We start from the raw sequence: 280 nt of genomic DNA, 5'->3' as shown, positions 1-280 counted from the left end.
CGACAGCCCCCGGCTCACCTGCACCAACAGACGGCAGCCACGATCAGTGCCGAGATCCCAGCCACTGTGCACACCACGATCAGCCCTGCAGAGGGACAGTGGGTGAGTCTGGTGGCACAGTGTGGTCTGGTGGCATGGCGCTACCAGCCCACACTTTCCCAGCGAGGATGTGAAACCCCTTCCCATGAGCCACCCGTCCCTGGTGTCTCACCGAGCACCACATCATCATTTGAAGGGATGGGGGATGCCTCCACCGGGTACTTCTGGACCGTGGCGGCGG

General features: G+C 63.2%; 1 protein-coding gene across 1 annotated transcript in view; it reads right to left on the bottom strand.

The window, feature by feature from the left end:
• NPDC1 (neural proliferation, differentiation and control, 1) overlaps positions 1-280 on the bottom strand; it is a gene marked incomplete at its 5' end in the record, with an annotated part of 2638 nt that overhangs the window by 2018 nt on the left and 340 nt on the right. The window contains one exon of the mRNA XM_009703581.1: positions 19-85. Coding sequence (XP_009701883.1) covers positions 19-85 — 67 coding nt within the window. The remainder of the gene's footprint in view (positions 1-18; positions 86-280) is intronic.

Source organism: Cariama cristata, unplaced genomic scaffold, assembly GCF_000690535.1.
Source record: "Cariama cristata isolate BGI_N322 unplaced genomic scaffold, ASM69053v1 scaffold26237, whole genome shotgun sequence".
Taxonomy (NCBI): Eukaryota; Metazoa; Chordata; class Aves; order Cariamiformes; family Cariamidae; genus Cariama; species Cariama cristata.
The sequence above is the reverse complement of the archived record's forward strand: the minus strand, read 5'-3'. Positions and strand labels throughout refer to the sequence as shown.